Source organism: Mustelus asterias, chromosome 4 (assembly GCF_964213995.1).
Source record: "Mustelus asterias chromosome 4, sMusAst1.hap1.1, whole genome shotgun sequence".
Taxonomy (NCBI): Eukaryota; Metazoa; Chordata; class Chondrichthyes; order Carcharhiniformes; family Triakidae; genus Mustelus; species Mustelus asterias.
The window spans coordinates 139,449,440-139,469,480 of record NC_135804.1 but is presented as its reverse complement, the minus strand read 5'-3'; the positions used below and the strand labels follow the sequence as shown (position 1 = coordinate 139,469,480).

At 43.2% G+C, this 20,041-nt stretch overlaps 1 protein-coding gene across 4 annotated transcripts in view; it reads left to right on the top strand.

Annotated features, from left to right (window-relative positions):
- The window catches only part of LOC144493010 (phosphatidylinositol-3-phosphate phosphatase MTMR1-like), a 78,567-nt gene that overhangs the window by 7,268 nt on the left and 51,258 nt on the right, over nucleotides 1-20,041 (top strand). The window contains exons 2-5 of one of the 4 annotated variants that reach the window (XM_078211792.1): nucleotides 3,480-3,585; nucleotides 7,680-7,703; nucleotides 16,967-17,035; nucleotides 18,470-18,545. In XM_078211792.1, coding sequence (XP_078067918.1) covers nucleotides 3,480-3,585; nucleotides 7,680-7,703; nucleotides 16,967-17,035; nucleotides 18,470-18,545 — 275 coding nt within the window. Of the gene's footprint in view, nucleotides 1-3,479; nucleotides 3,586-7,679; nucleotides 7,704-16,966; nucleotides 17,036-17,130; nucleotides 17,153-18,469; nucleotides 18,546-20,041 lie in introns of those variants that run through there. The other 3 variants (XM_078211793.1, XM_078211794.1, XM_078211795.1) reach the window with 3 other exon arrangements.

The following is a 20,041-nucleotide window of genomic DNA, read 5'->3' as shown; positions in this document are numbered from 1 at the left end:
AAGACGTGCTGGTTAGGTGCATTGGCCATGCTAAATTCTCCCTCAGTGTACACGAACAGGTGCCGGAGTGTGGCGACTAGGGGATCGTCACAGTAACTTCATTGCAGTGTTAATGTAAGCCTATGTTTGACATTAATAAATAAACCTTACTTTGACCTTTAAACTTTGACGTTAAATTCTGCCCTCCATGCACAAGCCTGCACAGAGAATTTGGCTAGGCCAATGGCACTGTAACGAACTGCTGTTCTATCCAAAATACAGTGCCCACATCTTCGAGCAGGTCTAACCACCATTCCTTCCTTCCCTGTCCCTCTAGTGAAGTTGAGGAAAGCTGGACAGCAATAGCTGTTGCCCTGGTTTAGATTTGCTGACAGCAGAACCAGCATTTGAACCTGGAGCTTCCAGGTTTGCATTGACATAAACACACTGACGTGCCTTTACCCACTAGAACATTTCTATATTTATAATCTATTTGAAAAATCTTCCATCTGTGTGTACCTCTTGCCAGCTTTTTACACGATGAATTCCAATAGCCACATCTATAAAGGTACCAGGGAGGAGGCACTTCAGTTATGGGTGGCAAAGCAGATTCAATGGTAACTTTTAGAAGGGAATTTGATAAGTGTTTGGATGGACAAAATTTATAAGGTTCTGAAGAAAGAGAAGGCGTTAGTACTTTCAGACATGATGGGCCAAATGGCCTCTTCCTGCGCTGTACTATTCTACCATTCTATGAACTGTCATGCTGTGGATATGCCACAGGCAGAAAGGTGGGCTTTAGTGTGACTAAATAAATGTTTATGCCGATATTTACAGACATAGGGAAGGTGGTATAGTGGTATTGTCACTGGATTCGTAATCCAAAACCACAGGGTTTGCTCTGGAGACCCGGGTTCATATCCCACCATGGCAGATTGTCAAATTTTGAGTTCGATAAAAATCTGGAACTAAAAGTCTAATGATTGACTACAGCAGCTGTTGGAGTGTTGAAAGCTGTACAGTGCGGGGATTGGTCTGATCAACCCCGTATAACCAAAGGTGAGATTTGTAAAGAACGGGTCAATTATTGTAAAGACCCACCTGGCTCATTAATGTCTTTTCGGGAAGGAAATCATCTTTCCTTACCTAATCTGACCTAAATATTTGATTTGATTTATTATCGCATGTATTAGGATACAGTGAAAAGTATTGTTTCTTGCGCACTATACAGATGAAGCATACTGTTCATAGGGTAGATAGGTGAGAAGGAAAGGAGAGAGTGCAGAATGTAGTGCTACAGTCATAACTAGGGTGTAGGGAAAGATCAGCTCAATATAAGGTAGATCCATTCAAAAGTCTGATGGCAGCAGGGAAGAAGTTGTTTTTGAGTTAGTTGATATGTGATCTCAGACTTCTGTATCTTTTTCCTGCTGGAAGAAGGTGGAAGATAGTATGCCTGGGGTGCGTGGGATCCTTGATTATGCTGGCTGCTTTTCTGAAGCACCGGGAAGTATAGACGGAGTCAATGGATGAGAGGCTGGCTTGCGTGATGGACTGGGCTTCCTATGTGACTCCAGATCAACAGCAATATGGTTGACTCTCAAGTGCCCCCTCAAGGGCAATTAGGAATGGGCAATAAATACTGGGCACGCCCACATCCCATGAAAGAATACAAAAATGTTTTTAAAAATTACTATAGGGATAGAAATCATGATATTTAAAATGGGACTGAAATGTCTCTGTATGCCCTGGTCCAATTATGAATCATAGAATGGAATCATAGAATCCCTACAGTGCAGAAGGAGGCCTTTCGGCCCATCGAGTCCGCACCGACAACAATCCCACCCAGGCCCTATTCCCGTAACCCCACATATTTACGCTGCTAATTCCCCTGACACTAGGGTCAATTTAGCACGGCCAATCAACCTAACCCGCACATCTTTGAAGTGTGGGAGGAAACCGGAGCACCCGGAGGAAACCCACACAGACACGGGGAGAACGTGCAAACTCCACACAGACAGTGACCCGAGGCCAGAATTGAACTGTGAGGTAGCACTGTGCCAAACCTCGAGGATTACTCCTGGCCTTTACTGCAACATCGTGGAAAATCAGCGAGCTTTTGATAAAATCTTTATTTGTGACCTTAATCGTTGTTGGAAGTATAAATTTATACAGTGTTGCAATTTTAAAAAAAAATAAAGAAAACAAATCATTTGAAATATGTGAACTGTCCAGGACACACAACCTTCCGGACACACTGTATCTAACCTTTAAATTGAACTGTGTGGGATCTTACCCAGTATTTACTTAACTTCAAAAAGTTGTAGTGTTTTAAAGAGGAACAGCAATATGCTGTGGTTCACTTGCTATGTTGCCATCCTAATAAAACGGAGTGACCATGAATAGCACTATAGCAGATAATGTATCTGTTATGTCACTGCTCACTGCTTTCTTAGTAAGAGTTTTAACAACACCAGGTTAAAGTCCAACAGATTTATTTGGTAGCAAATTTGGTACCAAATAAACCTGTTGGACTTTAACCTGGTGTTGTTAAAACTCTTACTGTGTTTACCCCAGTCCAACGCCGGCATCTCCATATCATCACTGCTTTCTTGGCAGGGGAAAGACAATGATCATGAAGATTGCTCTCCCAAGGGAGACGAGGCTATCCTGTTGCACTCTGGGTGTACTGATGCAGGATACTTGACTGCAAAGTTTGTGGTATATGAAATAAACAACACACACCAATGTTCCTTGTCCAACCAAGTGTACAGTCCTTCCCTACTACTTAGGCTGCCTACACTTACCATGGTTTGCTGTCCATAATCAGGTAAATGGTGCTAAACCATTTGTTGTTATCATAGCAGTCAGTTTCATAGGCACCGGTTATGACGTTAAATGTGTTGGGTATTTTGGGCAGTTCAGTAAATGCTTATCCTTTGCTTACAGATTAATTAGCTGTTTGTATCTTGTTTAAAGTGCAAATATGGGTAGCACAGTGGCACAGTGATTGGCACTGCTGCCTCAGCGCCAGGGACCCAGGTTCGATTCCTGGCTTGGGTGACTGTGCGGAGTCTGCATTTTCTCCCTGTGTCGGCATGCGTTTCCTCCGAGTGCTCCAGCTTTCTCCCACAATCCGAAAGATGTGCTGGTTAGGTGCATTGGTCATGCTAAATTCTCCCTCAGTGTACCCGAATAGGCGCTGGAGTGTGCTGACAGTAACTTCGTTGCAGTGTTAATGTAAGCCTACTTGTGGAGGTAACAAAAATAAAAAAAAATCTCAGTGATCAGATTCTGGATGGTTCTATTGAGGGGCAATTTCCTGTTTTGTTTTTGGTTAGCTAGAGGTCTTTGGTTTTTATCAACCACCCTATAAAATAGGAAATTGCATCAACCTGGTGTTGTTAAAACTCTTACTGTGTATTGTATAAACAGTGGGGACTGGGTTTTAATTAGTGACTGTTGTCGATGGAGCCTGACGTTTTCTCCTGTTTATCCAGCCCTGCAGGATCACATGTTGAATGGTGTAAACAGCTTATAGCTGCTACAATCTCAACCCAGCTTTCAACTACAACAGTGCCAGACACCGTCTCCAAAGATTACAGGGTAAGTGATGTCAGTTTCAACCCACGACACCCACAAGTTGTGGAATCTGCTTTTCTAAATAACCTCTCCACTTCTCTTCAAAGATCCCCCAGGCCAATGTTATGTTCGCCGGCTGAGACTTTGTGCGTCTATCGAAACGACAATTAGGAGTTGTGTGAGGGTAACGCCTGAATTATCCCTCCCTCTGGTTAAGCATCTTCTTAACACCCTCCCCCATTTCAGCTGATAATTTAGTCAATAGGGAACTCAGTGTGGAGAGATGTTGTTTCACTCTGCTGTTAATATATCCAATGTGTGACAACACTAGCCTGCTTTATGTACAATACTTTCAACATATGTTTATTTAATGATTGTGCTTGCTGCACAAATGCTCAAGATGTTAAAGTAACTAACTGATGGGTTATGCAGATTTCACCGCACATTTTAGATTGATGTGCAGGCATTTGATTCATTGGTGAATGCAACATAGTCGCAGGTCCTTGAGGATGAGGGTTACAGACAAGATGTGGGACAAAGCATCTGAATGGACATCTCCTGTGCATTGATTTTCTAGACTCTTTAAGTAGTATAATCAATGAAGGGCCATCTAATCTAATCCCTTACACCAGATTGCGGGACCAACCTGTGCACAGCTGATGGTTCAAACATGCTGTTGAGTTGAGAGAGAGGATTCTGTATCAAGGACTCAGTTCTTTCCCTTTGATCGTGTGTGTCTGGGTTATGAAAAATCTTTTATGTGTAATTTGTTATCAGTGTAATTCTCAACCTGCGGGTGATTCATTAGTGAGTCAAACACGGCACTGACACATGATCAGCCGATATCTAATGTGGGCTGTCAGCTATCATCTCCATTGACTGAACGGGGACTGTTGGCCTTGAATCCTGATCCAAACCTGTCAGTTATTAAATAATTATACAGCTGAGAGCTCAGATTATTTGCATTTTAAAAATAAATGTGCAGAAATCTTGCAACAGAATCTATTGCTTGACAAGCATTTTTACTGTGATACCTTATTAAGATACATGCAAAGAAACAAATTAAACTTTCCAGCTAGCTCTCTCTTCAGATCTCAATTTTCTAAAGCCTTTCATAATTATTCCAAAGTTCTGTATCTTTATATTTATGTCTGGTGTTGCATTTTGATGATTTCCCACTAAATGTTCTCTCATTCTCTTTTGAATAGATGGTCACACTTTATCCTTTGATGCTCTTGGTGTTTTGTGCAATACATATCCATTGTGTTCCATCCAATACTTGATCTTCAACTGCAAGGTCTCGTTCTGAACTGCCGGGCTCAATCACAGTTTCATGTCATTTAACCAATCATTCACCTTTATGTGGTTTGTCTCCAGTTCTCTCCTGAAGAATTCTCTGTCCGTCTTTAACGGTGACATTACTATAAACCCACAGATTAGCCAAATAAATCTGGATTATAATTATACCATGCAGCTTCTTGCAAAGATGACATTTCTTTATCCAGTTTCCCCATGGTACTTGCTCTGATGACTCCACTTTCCATCCTGGAGCTTCTCAAATCCCGCATTTTCCAGCAACCAAGTTTTCCTCTCCCATGATGGTCGCGAGTACCTCTAACAGCATCCGTTCCATTTCCTGAGCCTCTGCGCTCACTTCTCCCCCACCTCCATCTCTCCAAACAGCAGCAGGGGAAACCCTTATCCCTAATCATGAACTCCACCAGCCGCCACATTCACCGTATCATCGCCTGCAATTCTGCCATTTTCAGCAAGCTTCTACGACCAGGCAGTACCATCCCCTCCCTCCCAACCCTTCCCCTGACGTTGTGATGCCAGTGTTAACTCCAGGATATCCGTATCTTCTCCACTAGCAACATCCGGTGTAACTATAGAGGTGACAGCTATTCATTTATCTCCCCCATTGTCCAAGGCCCCTAGCCCTCCGAGTGAGACAGCAATCTTTGGGAATCTTTACATTGTTCCTTCAATTTAATGTGTGATAGTTGCTACTCGTGGTGCAGGCTCCTCTGTACCACTTCTAGTTCTTGGCCACAATTTGAATATTTATTGTTTCCACTTTTTTGCCTTTATTTCCTATCTCTTTCCTACCTAAACAGCTTATTTTGAATTTTTTGGTTCTGATCAGGGGTGTGCACCTGGAAGAGTAACCTGTCTTTTCTCTTTATAGATGCTGATTGACCTGCTCTGTATTTTCAGCATTTGCTGTTTTTAATTTCTCAATTTCCAACACTTACTTTTGTCGTTTACTCTTGTCTGCTGTCAGCGGCCCATTGTGACAAACTCTAACACCTGTACACTCAGACAGGTTCCTCTGACTGACTGACACAGCCGAGCATAGAACTCGAAAAGTTACAGCACAAATGAGGCCAATCAGCCCATCTTGTCCATGCCGGCCCAATGACACCCAGGTGCCCTTTCTAATCCTACCTTCTTGCACCCCGCCCTGATGTAGTAAAACTTGGTACACGTTCTTCCCATTATTTCGACACGGCAGCGGCGGCTTCACAGTGGGAGGTCTGGTGTCCAGACTGCTGGCATTGGTTCTGCTGACAGACTTACCAGTCCGTTTTTATGCGTCCTTCAAAACAATTGAATGTCTAATTAAATGTACTTTGTTCTTTGGATATGGGCCAAATGCGGGCAATTGGGATTAGCTTAGTGGTAAAAATTGGGCGGCATGGACAAGTTGGGCCAAAAGGCCTGTTTTCATGTTGTAAACCTCTATGACTCTAGTAGTTAGCTCCTGTGAATAAGTAAATTAAGATCCTAACCCCTGTTAAAGAACCCCTTTCGCAAATTAGGCCCTGATGATTGGTGCAGGCTTCGAACATAATCCACTCAGGAATCATTCGTGGTTCCAAAACAGTGCTAATTATTCTTATTATTTTTCTTAATGATGCACCTTCCTGTGGAGCCAGTGGGAGCAGAGGTGCTGCATCAAGTCCACAGCAGTTGCAATCACCTGTCCCCCCCTCTCAGCTCTCAGCTAACCATAGCCCATCCTTCTCATTGTCTCCCACCACCCCAATTTCTAGAACTCACCTGAGGGCCACTAACACAGAGGAAGATTTGCTGACGTGTCCCGTTGGGTGAGTTGCCTCTGATTTCACCAATTGGTTGCCTCAGTTATTCAGATGAGGCCCAAGGTCCAATTTCCCTTGATCCTAGGGCCTCCTGCTGCAGCCACGTGCTGCCCCTGCAGATCCAGGCCTCGATCTGTAACCAGGCAGAGACCAGTTATCTTCTGCAGCGTCTCTCCTCTCTCCTCACGATGTCCCGCTTGGCGACCTGTCTCTGGACTGCTCTGACTCCTCATTTGCACAGGTTGAAAGATTGAAGGCTCCGAATCGACACTACAGAGCTGAAGAACAATGAGTGCTATTTGCATGCCTGCCTAAGGACTTGACCCAAGCTTTGTGAGCAGTTGGAAGCTTTGAGTAGTCTGGGAGGAGTGTGGTTGAGGCCTGTGTGATGTGACATTAGAGGTTTTGCCGCCAGTGTTATTGTGGTTCCATTTCTTTAATGTTTCATTTTCTTTGCTCGAGCCCTCTATTTGGCTGAATAGGAAACATGCTCCCAAGCCTCTGGCAACGCTGCTGCTGGAAGGCAAACAAGAGTAGCCACAAGTGGTTTCTGTCTTGTGCCTAGTGTTCATCATCAGGAACTCTCTGTACAGGGAATTGCAAACAGCAGACCGCATCCTGTCTCTATCTGTTTTCAGTGCCTTTGAGTGGTGCTGTATTTAAGCACTGTGTTAACCCTGTTCGTATACCACTGGGAAAGCTGTGTGATCGCAGTGCGCGGCAGGACTACTGCACAGATCAAAAGGAGTACAGCTAAGCTGCCTGCCCTTATCCTCACAGCTACGTTTATTTAATCCCGCGGTGCCCTTCTGAATTATTTGTACTAAATCAATGTCTACGGTACAAAAGCTACCAGGAAGCTGGAGAGCTACATTGTGGATTTCACTGATCTTAATAACGTTATTTTATTTCTGATGTTGGTTGATTGTGATGAGCAGGATTCGATGTTGGGAGACTTGACCGGCGTACCAAGCTTCTTTTATTGATTTCTTGTTAATGTATTTTAACTAACAGGTTTTCAGAAGGCCTGATCTGAGGGTAAGGATAAAACAAATCAGGAACGTAGCAGGCTTTTTTTATTCCTCTCCTGTTTGTCTCTCGTACTCTGATGCAAAGCTTCCAGCGTGTGTTTGGCCTCATGTTCCCTGTTTGTTTTAGCGTCAGTACAACTCTTGCGTGTTCCGCCTCCTTTTACTGAAGTGGGATTTTCGACTTTTGCAACGCTTATTAAAAATGCCATTTATCAAGTTGATGTGTGTGTAGCTCTGCGGCAAGGGTAAGGAGCTTGTTCTCACACAGTGTCATCTCTGTTCCAAGCACATAACTTTCTAACAGATCTCAACTATCCCCATATCCCATTAATTGAAGCCTGGTGCCCTCTGATGAGAATCCAGTGAGAAATTATCATTTTCCAAATCGCTATGAATTTTAATTTTGCAACATTGACCGTGTCCACTGCTGTTAAAACAGTCACAGAGCAAACTAATTTGTGAAATTTCAATGGTTTAAGTTTGCGGTCCCCTCTTTACAGAAGGATACACAATCCCAGTGTGGTTCATGGGATACACAATCCCATGAACCACACTGAAAGTACTGACACACGGCTGCTGACAACATGAGGCTAAGGACATATGGTTAACACTGAGAAAGATGGTGACAAAATACTAGAAGGCGTTAATCAATCTGCAGAACGGATGTCGTAATTGCCAAACAAATCTCAATATATGAGATGAGGTGCTGCATTTTGTTAGGAAGAATAAGGAGGTGATGTACTCCTTGGAAAACAAGAGTCTAAAGTGAGCAGAAGCGAAAAGGTGTCGCGGGGTTTGGACACAGAGATCACCAAAACTAGGCACAGTTCAATAAGGCCATAAACGTAGCAAAGCATGGGGGCTAATTTCCAGAAGAAACAAATTCAAAGACACAGAAACTATAGTAAACATGTATGGATTTTTCATTGGAGCACATTTGAAGTACTGTGCAGTCCCGAATTATAGAAAGGACAGACGCACTGGAGAAGATTTGCTAGGAAGAAAGGAAACATTGAACAGATGGGTAGTGGGCTCACCTTGAGGGGTCTTTAAGATTATGAAAGGGATTGATATGGAAGATGATTCCACATGTGGGTCAGACATATAAGAGAGCAATTGATAAATTGGAAATTCAGGAGAAACTTCTTTACCCAGTGACATGAGGATGTGGAACTTGCTACCACTTGCTAGTTGAGACGAATAATAAAAGGGAAGGGTGCATAGACACCAGCAACATGGACAAATTGGTCCAAGTGATCTATTTTGTGCTGTATGTTTTATGTTGAATCTTTTCAAATATTGACACTGCTCTGTGACCCTCATTGCAGAAAGTGACAGCCTGCTGGTGATAGTCTGTCCAGATACTGACAGTTGCAGAAATCCTGTAAGAAATATTGGCAAACTGCCCGAGATCTCCTCTCCATGTTTTGACACAATGCTATTTTAAATCACCCTGCCAGGACCAACCCACTCCTGACACTCTCAGCATCGATACACTGCCTATGTTTCAACTTCTGGAAACTCAGTGTCAGCTACCCAAAGAATCTTCATTGCAAAGAAAACTTTTTGTATGCAGCAAGCAGATGAATAAATGCTTAGGAATAGGGGTGTAGGTCAACAATGTGTAGGGGTGTAGGTGGGCATGTGAAAAAATTGTTGGATATGTTGAGAGTGGTTAAAAAAGCACACGGCATTCTGTGCTTTGTAGATAGATGAATATACTACAAAAGCAAGAACGTTATCGTGAACCTTTAAAAACACGGATTCAGTCTCAAGTGGAGTATTGTGCAAGATTCAAGGCATGGTTCTTTAGGAAGGATGGTGATACCAAATAATTGGCAGATGGAATTTAACCCTGAAAAGTGTAAGATGAGACACTTTAGAAGGAATAATTTAACAAGAAGGTACTGAATGAATGGTAGGACACTAGGAAGGTCTGGAACAAAAGGACCTTGGCGTGTTTGTCCACAGGGATGTCTGAAAGCAGGAGAGCATGTTAGTAGGATGGTGAAAAAGGCAAATTGGACATTTGCCTTTATCAATCGAGGCATAGATTACAAAAGCAGGGAAATCATGTTGGAGTTGTATAGAACTTTGGTGAGGCCACAGTTAGAGTACTGTATGCAGTTCTGGTCGCCACATTATCGGAAGGATGTGATTGCACTGGAGGGGGCGCAGAGGAGATTCACCAGGATGCTGCCTGGGATGGAGCATTTAAGTTATGAAGAGAGATTGGATAGGCTTGGGTTGTTTTCGTTGGAGGAGAGAAGACTGAGGGGGCGACCTGATCGAGGTGTACAAGATTATGAGAGACATGGACAGAGTGGATAAGGAGCAGCTGTTCCCCTTAGTTGAAGGGTCAGTCACGAGTGGACATAGGTTCAAGGTGAGGGTCAGGAGGTTTAGGGGGGGAGGTGAGGATGGTGGTGATGGTCTGGAATGCGCTGCCTGGGAGGGCGGTGGAGGCAGGTTGCCTCACATCCTTTAAAAAGTATCCGGATGAGCACTTGGCACATCATAACATTCAGGGCTATGGGCCAAGTGATGGGATTAGGTGGGAGTTCTGGTGTGCCTAATGTGTTGATGTGGACTTGATGGGCCGAAGGGTCTCTTCTGTACTGTATGATTCTATAAATCAATTTATTAGAATAATTTCAGGGGTGAGGGACTTCATATACATGGATAGATTATAGAAGCTAGAGTTGTTCTCCTTGGAGAAGAGTAGGTTGCAGAAGAGATTTGATAAATGTATTCAAAATTGTGTGAAGTCTCCACAGAGTGAATGGAGAGAATCTGTTCCCAGTGATAGGGTCAAGAACCAGAGGACACTATATTCACCCAGGCAAAAAAACCAAAGGTGACGCGAGGAAAAACTATTTCACGTGTCAAGTGGTTCTGATCTGGAATGCACTGCTTGGTGAGGGTGATGGAGAGGAATTTAATCGATGCTTTCAAAAGAAGTTACTTGAAAGGAAAAAGGAATCAGGGCTATGGGTAAAGGACAGGGAAGTGGGATTGGTTTTATTGCTATTGAGAGCTGGCTTGGCTCAATTGGCTGAATGGTTCTCATACAGAAGGTAGCCATTTCTATGATTGAATAAATTATCAAGAGACTGTTCTGATGGTTGGTTTGAAATGGATAGTATCCCCTGGGATCCTGCAAGAACCCACAGATCCCAGTTTTAAAATCTAAGGTTTACTTGGGAAAATTACCCACAAAACCTGAAGTAATTGAATAACCTTGTACCTTTTGGAGCAGAGATTAAAACTTCTGAGACAACTTCTTGAAAATGAATATACTAAATGAATATTATGCTTGTTATACTGTAGGATTATCACATGTTGTCCACAAGTAATGCCAATAAATTCCCAGCACCAGCACATCACAAACATACAGAAAGCACATTGAACTCTACACTGAAGGGAGGGAGGTGTTTAAGTGCATAATTCGGGAGGAAAGCATTCTTCCCTTTCCATTACTCTGGAATCCTGTTTCTAAGTCTCTATTAATATGCGTAATTCTCTTTTAAATCAGCCCGTACCTTATCTTTTAACATTCCCACATATTTGGCACTAGTTATTATAACAATCTCCTTCCTTTCAATTCACCCCTAAATCATTCTTCGTGGCCAGGATAAAAAAAAAAGGAATTCATATAAATTGGTTGGAGTGCATAAATCACATCATCCATTCTCAATCCGTGTTCAGTGTATAAAATGTGGCATTTCCCTTCTGTGCTCGACATTGGAGCAGTGCAGAGTTACTGAAGCGTTGAGATAGCTTGAAGCAGTGAAAACTGGGAGCTGTTACAATCAATAACACAGTAAGAGTTTTAACAACACCAGGTTAAAGTCCAACAGGTTTATTTGGTAGCAAATGCCACAAATGGCATTTGCTACCAAATAAACCTGTTGGACTTTAACCTGGTGTTGTTAAAACTCTTACTGTGTTTACCCCAGTCCAACGCCGGCTTCTCTACATCATGACAATCAATAGCTCCAGAGTTTTCCCTGTTTAGTGCACATTTGGCCAAAGGTAAGCCGAGGTGTAACGCTAACTTTTTTTCAGAGCAGGTAAAGTTTACAAAGAAACACTTGGAGTAAAATGCAGCCCCCTGGGTCCATGAAGGTGCATTGTAGCATCATCCAAAGCCATTTACAATGTTTAAACAACATCCCATTGTAATATTGATTAAGATGTTGACTTTGCATTTATTGGAATAATTGTAGAGTTTTATCAAGGAGTACATTTAGGTAAAAAAAAAAGTCTTTGGACTTTAAATTCTGCTCCCTATTTGAAAGGGCACCTCCCTTTTGTGTGTCACATAATCAACTTAAAGATGTCTATAAGGGATAAATTACAGACCTTTACAAATTCTCATCTGAAGTGTTGAATTTGACTGGTTAACAATGGGAAGGGGATTAGTCAATGGTGAGGGCCATGTCTTCTAAGCCATTTGATTGTGGGATTGTGGTCGGTGCAGACTCGATGGGCCGAATGGCCTCCTTCTGCACTGTAGGGTTTCTATGATTTTGGCACCTTTCAGTTGGGCTGCTTCCTAATGGATAATTGCATTTGTTGTTTCTAAGATGCCATGCACATGCCAAACTGGGGTACTGTATATTTCTAGAGACTGTCCTGAGACAGTAGTGCCCTCCATCCCTGTAGTAAAAGGATCTGGCACATATAGGGTTAATGTGCAACTGAGTACAATGCCATCACACAGTGATGCATGAGAGCTCATGACCCACACCCAGAGTCAGTTGAGTGTTGGTCAGAGCTGTGTACCAGTCAGCATGGAGACAGCTTGTACCCTTTGCTGCATTTTTGTAAATAGTTCTGAGTCAATAAAGACTTGTAGTTATATATAGATTAACTGTAAGGACATCTTCAGACCTACTGAGTGCAACCAACACCTCATGACATGGTGGCAGCTTGTGGAAAAACCCAAAACCTCACAGAAAATGCAGAGAAAAGCTAACATGCTGGAGAACGGAGAAGATTTAACAAAGCAGTCCAACCTGAAAAGCAATTGCAGAGACACAGAGGGAAAATTCACCAAGAAAAACTCTAAAGAAAGGCTTGGAAGCTGAAGGCAGAGATTTAACATTCTTTACTGCTGCACAAGACTCCATTACATTCTGAAAGTTAGGTGGTCAGAACTGCTGAATAGCACAGAATCATTTTAAGGGGAGTAAATAAACCGTGGTGCAGAGGCTAGTCCACAGTTCAGCTAGTTAAGCAACAAAAATACAGGAACACTCCTGGCCAATAAAAACAATGCCCAAACTGGCCAGAAGACCATGTCAACGCTGTGGAGCCAAGGCACCTTACAGCCGAGATCAATATCCTGGAACTTCAGCCCGATGCTTTCAGTGCAACAGGATTGGATACTATGGCAAACTATGCAGGGAAAAACTGAAATGCACTGAAGACCCAAAGATTATCTATGAGCTTGAGACTGTAAGTCCAGAAGAGACGCAGGCGCGCTTCTTGGTGAGGTTGAAGATGATTGGTTTTTCATTTTGGGATGCAGACGTTTAGGTCGAATGGTCATTTAATAAATTTTAAGTTGGGCAGAATCCAGCGTAACAGTTCTGTTGGACAAAGAACCGTGGCTAAAAGACCTCTGCCTTTGAGCAATAGACACACCACTCTGTGCCCAGAGAAATCTGAATTCCATTCATAGGTATGTGCCTGGAAGCACTAAGGTGTGGCGGCAAACAAATCTCTGAGCTGACATACCAGGTGTAAACAACCTTTCTGTCTTTTGAGCAGAGATTTTTGATTAGATTTATTATTGTCACATGTATTAGGATACGGTGAAAAGTATTGTTACTTGCGTGCTCTGCAGACAAAGCATACCGTCCATAGAGAAGGAAGGGAGAGGGTGCAGAATGTAGTGTTATAGTCATAGCTAGGATGTATAGAAAGATCTACTTAATATAAGGTAGGTCCATTCAAATGTCTGATGGCAGCAGGGAAGAAGCTGTTCTTGAGTCAGTTGGTACGTGACTTCAGACTTTTGTATTTTTATCCCGATGGAAGAAGTTGGAGGAGAGAATGTCCGGGGTGCATGAGGTCCTTGATTATGCTTTCTATGTTGCATCTGTAAAGTTGGTGAGAGAGCCTTAGCAGACGTGCCAGATTTTCTTAGCTTCCTGAGAAAGTAGGTAGAGGCGTTGGTGGGCTTTCTTAACTGCCCTGGACCACCTCAAGATGTCAGAATATGTCAAGACAACCACTGTCATTAACCATACAGAACTGCAAGTGCCTGAGTACTCAAACAAAAGAGACTATCCTGACTGCCCTCCCTCTTTGCGAAGCAGGTTTGTCCATTCTTGTTACAGGTGCTGGAAAGCCCACAATCGACAGATCAGCCAACTACCCAGAAGATACCTCCAGTGAAGGATGTCAAAAACAGCAACCTGAAGTCCGAAAAGCCTCAAAATTCCAGTCCGATGACGGTGCAGCAGATCAACACCGCAACCGCTGAACATGCGCTGCAACTCCCAGCCAGCGTGCCAAAACCACAAAAGATGCCAAAACCTGGTAGCAGCCTTCCATTGCCTACAGCGACAAGCAGAGGTGAGCATGCCACTGAACCTCATTCTAGTCACAGCGATGTTCATCTTCTGCCACCCATGGCATCAAGGTGACCCACACAATGATGGAAAAAGCGAAGGTAACAAAGGAGCTGTGCACAATGTTTGTCCACTCTGCAAGAAATGAGTTAGATCAGTGTGACAGCCAGACTGACCAAGTGTGGTTCAACATGAAGAAATGGATGAAAGGTACCCAGATACCAGCTCTACCTCCAAACCAACAGGAAGAGCCAGCAAAGACAGACACTACCACTCCTCTGACAGTAGTATGAATTCGATATGGAAGGGGTAAAAGGTCTCCAGACCGGCTGAACCTTTGAAGTCAAGAACTTGAAGGGGGTAAATGTGGTAGTGATAATGTAGTAATAACAACAATGTAAATGTATGATAGTAAATTATTAAGACGTAGGATAAAATGTAATCACTTGAAATAAATTGGATAAAGACTTGAGGGAGGTGTAGTATTCGGGTCTGACACCTAAAAGGTTAATGTGGGACAGAGTAATATGCTGCCCACACAGTGTAAGAGAGCACGACCTGTACCCAGGATCAGTTGAGTGTTGGACAGAGCAGTGTGTACCAGCAAGCATGGAAACAGCTCCTAGATTTTACCCTTTACTGTATATTTCTAAGTAGTTCTAAGAGTCAATGAAGACTTACAGTTAACCTACTTATGGCTACAAAGACTACTTCAGCCCCAACGAACTGTAACCGACAACTTACCCCGAGCCTCAGGACAAACACAGTGCAGATTTACCCTACATACTTTGGAGGGGAGTGAGACTGAATGGCGGGCAGTGAGAAGATATTGTTTTATTTGTTTTTCTGACAAATATAGCAGAATGGCGACATTCTTTTCACTATCCATTAACTGTGGTCCTGTTTTTCAGTCGTGGGACATCATGGCAATCTGGGCATGGTCATGCACTAAATGACAGTGAAATCCAGACATTGCTGCGATCGCTGAAATTCCTGCGTTAATTTCGTCATTGCATGAAAACCTACCAGGACATAGAAATGCCATTGTGAGATTTGGTTTAAAATCAAATTGTTCACAGCATTATGGAACGTTCAGTCCTGTTACAATCTGATTGTATCCTAGACTTAATACAGTCTGGAAGTAGAACTTTGACTAAAAGTGACCTGCAAATGTGATTGTCGCCTTTTAGTCTGATTTCCAAGGGTGTTGCCTCCACTTACACAAAGAGGTCTCGTGTAACTTCCTACCTGATAGTATTCATAAGACAGATAAAGTCCCAGCTGCTGGTTTTCTGTCAAAGTTATTGAAATGCTCGGTGAGCTTTGCAATCCACTGATTCTAAAGCCGGCCAACAGCGAAACTTTCTTTATTCATTCATGAACAGTGGGCGTTGGTGGCTGGGCCAGCATTTATTGCCCACCCCTGAGAGCATCTTAAGAGTCAACCACATTGCTGTGGGTCTGCAGTCACATGTAGGCCAGACCGGGTAAGGATGGCGGATTTCCTTTCCTGAAGGACATTAATGAACCAAATGGGTTTTTCCGACAATCAGGAATGGTTTCAAGGTCAACGTTAGACATTTAATTTCAGATTTTTATTGAATACAAATTTCACCATCTGTCATGGTGGGATTCGAACCCTGGTCCTAGAGCATTCCCCTGGGTCTCTGTATTACTAGTCCAGTGACAATATTACTGCACCTCCGTCTCCCCCAATCTGTGAACGGATCTTGTCAATGATGGAGTTCTCGCAAATTGATGGCCTTGACTCCATAGAATCCCAGAAGGCCGTTCGGCCCATTGAGTCTGCACCGACTCTCTTAAAAATCATCTTACCCAGGCCCATACCCCCGCCCTATCCCTGTAACCCTGTGCATTTACCATGGCCAATCCACCTGAGCTTCACATCTTTGCACTGTGGGAGAAAACCGGAGCACCCGGAGGAAACCCACGCAGACGGGGAGAGAACGTGCAGACTCCACACAGACAGTGACCCAAGGCCGGAATCGAACCCGGGTCCCTGGCGCCGTGAGGCAGCAGCGCTAACCACTGTGCCACCGTGCCGCCCCCAGCATCACAGCAGTGCTAACCACTGTGCCACCCCCAGCATCACAGCAGTGCTAACCACTGTGCCGCCCCCAGCATCACAGCAGTGCTAACCACTGTGCCACCCCCAGCATCACAGCAGTGCTAACCACTGTGCCACCCCCAGCATCACAGCAGTGCTAACCACTGTGCCACCTCACACACCCAACAGCAAAGCAATTACGAAATGTCAAATTTTAAAAAACAAGACACTGCGATTTTTAAAATGCAGCAGCATCCAAGCAGAACACATAAGCACGTGGCATCAAGGGTGTAACAGTTCCAAGTCGAAAGACAGGAATCTCCCCATTCATTCCATATGTACAACTCATGCTATTTCCCACCACCCTTAGTCGATAGATGTAAAAGTGTTCATGTTTTTTAAAAACATTGCTTGAAGTTGAAATGCTTTACTAAAAAACTTTGTGTATTTTGTTTTTTTTTAAAGGGGAAGTATAAAACTGCTCCCTATGATATGTGCTTGCTTTTCCCTTTGCTGTAGTGTTGCATGTAAACTGTAACATATGTTGCCTCTCACCTTGTGCATGCTTCCCCCTCCTCCCAAACCTGTGCTTCTCCCACTGCTGGCGTTGATCTGCAGGAGATTCAGGATGGACGTAATGGGTCCTGTCATTCTGATGCTGGCCCTGAACTGGGTGCACACTCCTTGGCAAGTGGCAATTTTCTCTATTGAAAATGTGTGATTCTTTTTTTTCCCTCTTTGACCTATAGCTGAGAGTACAGACTTCAGCTAACCAGCACCCACCAATGAATGAATTGCATGCAGGTATTTTGGTTTTTCGAAACAAGACAAAAAGCCATGTAAAGCAAGCTGCTCTCTCATTTCAGATCAAAAGTACACGTTTTGTGTTGCATGGTTCTGTGTTCTCACTCCTTCCAGTAGGACAGTGCTACTCTGAATTGGTCAGATTCAAACACGGCTCAAGTCATCTTGATTTGCCATTTACTGTACTCTAGTCGCAGTTAAATGCAACTGGGTTAATCAGATTGGCAGTCACTTTCCAGTTACAACATAAAACTGGAACAAAAAATAATATATTTACATTCTGGAGTCCATGCCCTAGACCAGTGTGAACTGCTTTTTACAAAGCAATTTGCCTTCCGGCTGGTGATCTGTGCCGGGTTCAGATTAGCAGTGTTCGACATTGTTATGAGGACAAACCTTTAACTGTGCAGTGCTTTCTAACACGGCATGATATAAACGCGTGTGTTTGTGAAATGGAATGTTCATATATTGGAATAAAAAGCTTCAGTAAGGTAACTCATTTAGCTTGATCTAATGGAGCAATTAGGCTGCTTTGTAATAAAATTCAACACAGCTAAGGCAAGAAGAAAATGGCTCGTAGCATGTCTGAGGTTTTGGCTGTTCATCTGCATTCACACCATGCAGGAGCATGTTTAATGTTAATCCAGTTATGCCAAATGACTGCGGGCACTGTGTAAATGCAAATGTTTTAGTATTCTGTGCCTTATCCACAGAATGGGCTGCAGTCATTCATCATCATAGAATAATCAGAAATGTTAGTATATTCTGTCAGTAAACTGGCAAACAAAGATTTACACACTAAAAGGTGTGAAAGTAAATAACCTTCTGTTAGACAAGTCAAGGTGAATGTGGGTTTTAGTTTTGAAGCATGTTTATTAATGTGGGAGGGGTTCCCGGAATGAAACCAAGAATATGGCCTTTAAATTTGTAGTGTTACTTTTCGATGGCTTTGTCACAGAAAGCTATTTCGAGGTAAAATACGCACTTAGCAGCTGTTTTTCTATTTAGTAATCTGTCACGCACCCCTTGTTTCAACTCCCTACTTATTCTGTAATGCACTTACTGTTTCAGATTCGCCTGAACAACGAAAAGACGGCAATATCTTAATTTGTAATCTGTGAAACAGCTTTAATTGAAATTGCCAAGCAGGTTTTAGGGAGGGAACTCTTGATAGGTTGAAGTGCCTGCCTCTCTTGTTAGGTAACACTGGAGTTGAGAAAGAGAGAGAGAGAGAGGGTGAGATGTGACAGAAAGTATGCAGAGAAGATGAGAATACCGGGTGGGCTGTGCCTTTAACTGGATTTGATTGATTGTCAGGTGCTAAGGGATGGAAATAAACTGGCTCAGATGGAGGAGGCACCATTGTTTCCAGGGGAAGCTATTAAAGCAATCGGTAAGTGTTGACTCATTGTACCTATGCTTCTAAGTCGTGTTTCAACCCATTTTTAAAAACACTTAATATTAGTATCCTAAAAAAGATTTGACATGTCACATATTATTGGCTACCATATTTAGGGCTCCTGAACACAACCGAGGTGGCTGGGAACTGAGCCCAGGGGCTGGTGTTTTAAGTGTGTTACAGTTATTTGTCCCTGTCTTGATTTGATTTATTATTGTCACATGTATTAACATACAGTGAAAAGTAATGTTTTTTGCGCGCTATACAGACAAAGCATACCGTTCATAGAGAGGGAAAGGAGAGAGTGCAGAATGTAGTGTTACAGTCATAGCTAGGGTGTAGAGAAAGATCAACTTAGTGCGAGGTAGGTCCTTTCAAAAGTCTGATGGCAGCAGGGAAGAAACTGTTCTTGAGTCAGTTGGTACATGATCTTGCCTTAAAGTCTCAAATGATGCAAAGTTCCGATAATTAATCAGATTTTTTTTTCTGTACTTTCATAAAATGACCTTTTTGAACCATAATAGCCCTGCAATAATTGGAGTATTTTACCAATGATGTTTAAATTTACCGTGTAGTCAAACATGATTCCTGAATAATCTATACATCGATGTTAGTTTTTATTTGTTTCCCTGCCCCGGTTTTTGCTCCTGCTTTCCTGCGGACGGAACGATTAAGATTTGGTTCTATCGTATTGAAAACTCCACTCGCCTTGTGTGACTAGAGAAGTGGGAATCAACAGGCTATTCAACCATGATTTATTGGGTCCAATAATTTCTATGTTTGTGCATTTGTCAGCAGCAATCGGTGAATACTCAGAGTAGTGAATCTCTGGCTTCCTTCCTAAACTCATTCTCCCTCACCCTGCTACCCCTAGGAACTGGGGAGAGGGAGGAAGCTTATTGCTGTCCAGGATTAGCCTCGGATTGCCTGGCCTGTGCAGCTCACTTCCACACTAGGCAGTGCATGTACAAGTGGAGCTATGGGAGAATCTGCGCCAATTTAATACTTCTATTTTACAAACTTCCAATAATTCCGAACTCTGATCACCTCATCCTCTCCGACAAAATATAGAATCATAGAATCCTACAGTGCAGAAGGAGGCCATTCGGCCCATCGAGTCTGCATCGACCACAATCCCACCCAGGCTCGATCCCCATAACCCCATGCATTTACCCTAACCAGTCCCCCTGACACTAAGGGGCAATTTAGCATGGCCAATCCACCTAACTTGCACATCTTTGGACTGTGGGAAGAAACTAGAGCACCCGGAGGAAACCCACGCAGACACGGGGAGAATGTGCAAACTCCACACAGACAGTGACCCATGCCGGGAATCGAACCCGGGTCCCTGTGTCTGTGAGGCACCAGTGCTAATCACTGTGCCACCGTGCCACCCCATATCCTCATTGCCCCATCATGCTATCAACCCTCCCACCTGCCCCATCACCCCATCCTCAACTTGTCCACTGGCCCCTGGGCCCCAACAATCA